This window comes from Penaeus japonicus, unplaced genomic scaffold (assembly GCF_977035675.1).
Source record: "Penaeus japonicus unplaced genomic scaffold, GWHDUDI00000001_assembly GWHDUDI00000008, whole genome shotgun sequence".
Classification (NCBI taxonomy): Eukaryota; Metazoa; Arthropoda; class Malacostraca; order Decapoda; family Penaeidae; genus Penaeus; species Penaeus japonicus.
Genome location: NW_028234410.1, coordinates 40,513,761 through 40,516,260, shown reverse-complemented (window position 1 = coordinate 40,516,260; position 2,500 = coordinate 40,513,761). Strand labels below are relative to the sequence as shown.

General features: G+C 40.2%; 1 protein-coding gene across 1 annotated transcript; it reads left to right on the top strand.

Annotated features, from left to right (window-relative positions):
- The first annotated feature begins 480 nt into the window (after positions 1-480).
- Positions 481-2,448, top strand: LOC122242680 (uncharacterized). Its single transcript, XM_043000033.2, has one exon. It carries the CDS (start codon positions 1,038-1,040, stop codon positions 1,821-1,823), a length of 786 nt encoding a protein of 261 aa, XP_042855967.1. The 5' UTR covers positions 481-1,037; the 3' UTR covers positions 1,824-2,448.
- Positions 2,449-2,500: the final 52 nt, after the last annotated feature.

The window sequence follows — 2,500 nt, the reverse complement described above, 5'->3', positions numbered from 1 at the left end:
TATAAATATAAATATATATATATATAAGAGAGAGAGTGAAGAAATATGAAAATAAACACACACATATTCACACAAGCACATACAAGCCACAGATATAATAAAGTGGTCGATTCCTGTTATTAGGAGAAACACGAGACCAACGCTTCCAGAGAGTCCGCGGAGCGCGCCGTTGGCACAGCCTCTTCGACTCGCGACCGAGAGCGCACTGGCGTCCCTTCACCGTCCAGTCAACGAGGCCGAGTCACACCCAATTGCAAGTGGAAAACCACCGCTTTTTAAAAACTTTTTGTTGTAAAAGATATAAAATGGTCCTGTTATTGCTATTTTGCTGAATTAAAAAACTTGGAATGGTCTTTATTCTTCGCGTTGTGTAGAGAGATGACGGTCGTGAAAGTTTTGTCTTACCAATAGTGACGTCATAAGAACAGGGCACGTGTGGAGGCGACCTCTAGGGCAGCATGTGAAACCGCCCTCAGTCGTTGCCGAGCAACCAGCGAGGCTTAACGAATCACCTGAGACTGCCGAGATCGACAAATGTGACGTAATCTCAGTATTCCAACTGTAGGAAAGATCGTTTGTGAAGAAAATCACTTCCCGATTAATGTTGCTTTGGAGAACAGTGACTATATGTCTCTTAAGAAACTGTCTGAATATACAAATCAAAAATACATTTATACATATATATCTTTATATTCAAGATTTAGAAACTAAAAATATTTGAAAATAAATATGGAAGAAAAACATCATGAAGTATTGATGAAGGTTTTTCTTTTATCAACTGAATGAATTAAAACGAATATATATGAAAATAACTATTGATTATACGCAAATAATTGTGTGATGCATGCATTATCAATATCGACAAACTGAGGAAGATTGAAACAATAAAATGCCTGTTAATTTCTTTTAAAGTTGGTGACTTCTACGCTGACAAGATACTGATCCTGACAGTGACAAGGGGATGCACTGCTAGCATTTGAAAACTGTATAGATCTGAGAACGACAGTGACGCTAGTACCAGATATCACCATCTGAAGATGGAGATGAAAAAGGATAAAACCGCCAGTGACGAAAACGCCAAGACGGAGCGCGGCGAAGAGAAGTACGGACTGCGGCCTCGCACTGTAATCAAGAGGTTACAGCAAGAGAGGTTTAGGCAAGAGATATCTCCCAAGAGGCCAGGGCGATCGAAATCCAGGCCAGCACCGCTATCTAAGTACAGGAGAAAGACTGCTAATGCTCGGGAACGTCACCGCATGAGAGACATAAACAATGCATTCGATTCGCTGCGAAAGGTTCTCCCAGAGGCCATGGAAGTTCACGCAAGTCCTTCATCCATGACCAAGATCACGACCCTCCGTCTGGCCGTCAGCTATATCAGGGCGCTGACGGAGGTGTTGGAGGATGACACAGACAATGACCTTGTGGCCCTCCAAAACAGCCTACAGAACTCTCTCCAACAGACACTACACAAGTCGCTAAACCAATCCTTCGAGAACAAATCCTGCTCGGGAATTATGACGAACAGCACACACGAACATGTTGCATCGCAGTTCTCACACCAGTACATTCCACAGATTCCCCAAGCGAGCTCCTGTTTATCCGCCAACACATCCTCCGTTTCCTGCTCCCCCTCCACCGCCCGAGGTTCACTCAGCAGCGCCAGTGACCTCGAGGAACTACTCTCCGACGATTCTGGACTCCTTGAGGACAGCCTCGACGTCTTCCACGATATTCCAATGTTGTCTGAAGCCGTTCCAATAGACATTCTCCTCGTGCCAGAAAAGAGCAGCCTTCCCTTCTCAACGCAGTTGTGTAGTTAATGGTTCATGAGTTTCTTCGTTCTTTATTTGTGTAGATAGTGTTAAGTCTTACAATCACTCCTTATTTGTGTAAGAAAAGGAATAACTTGACTTCCATTAGGATATCTAGTAAAGGGTTTCAATAGCACGGTACTGATTACAGGTTGTTTTTCTCACAGTCATACAACAAACGATGTGACATTCATATGACAGTGATATTGTTAACTCCCTGAGAGAATTTCTTTGGACAGATATAAAGAGCCCAGATACTGTAACTAGTCAAAACAGATTGTGTCCTTCTATCCAACACAAATTACCTATCAGATTGAATAGAAAATATGGATGGCTGACAAGGTAGAGTAAAGTTTAGCGAATAGATGTGTAAACTAAATAGAAATATCGATGCTAGTCTACTTTTAAGTGCCATACTTTATATATTGAGAAAAAAAACAGTGTATTTAATCTAGCGGATTTTATATTTCTGTATATATATAATCTTTTGTTTATTCTTGTTAAAAAGAAAAGAAAAGAAAAAAAAAAACGATTTATGGATGTAGTACATGTACAAACCTTCAAATATGAATTTTGTAATGTGTGTTACGACTTCTGTTCATTTTCAAAAATAAATGTTGTTTTTTATTATAGATATCACCTTTTTTAATATTCCTTTAACAAAGTCGTTTAAATATCCTACCCAA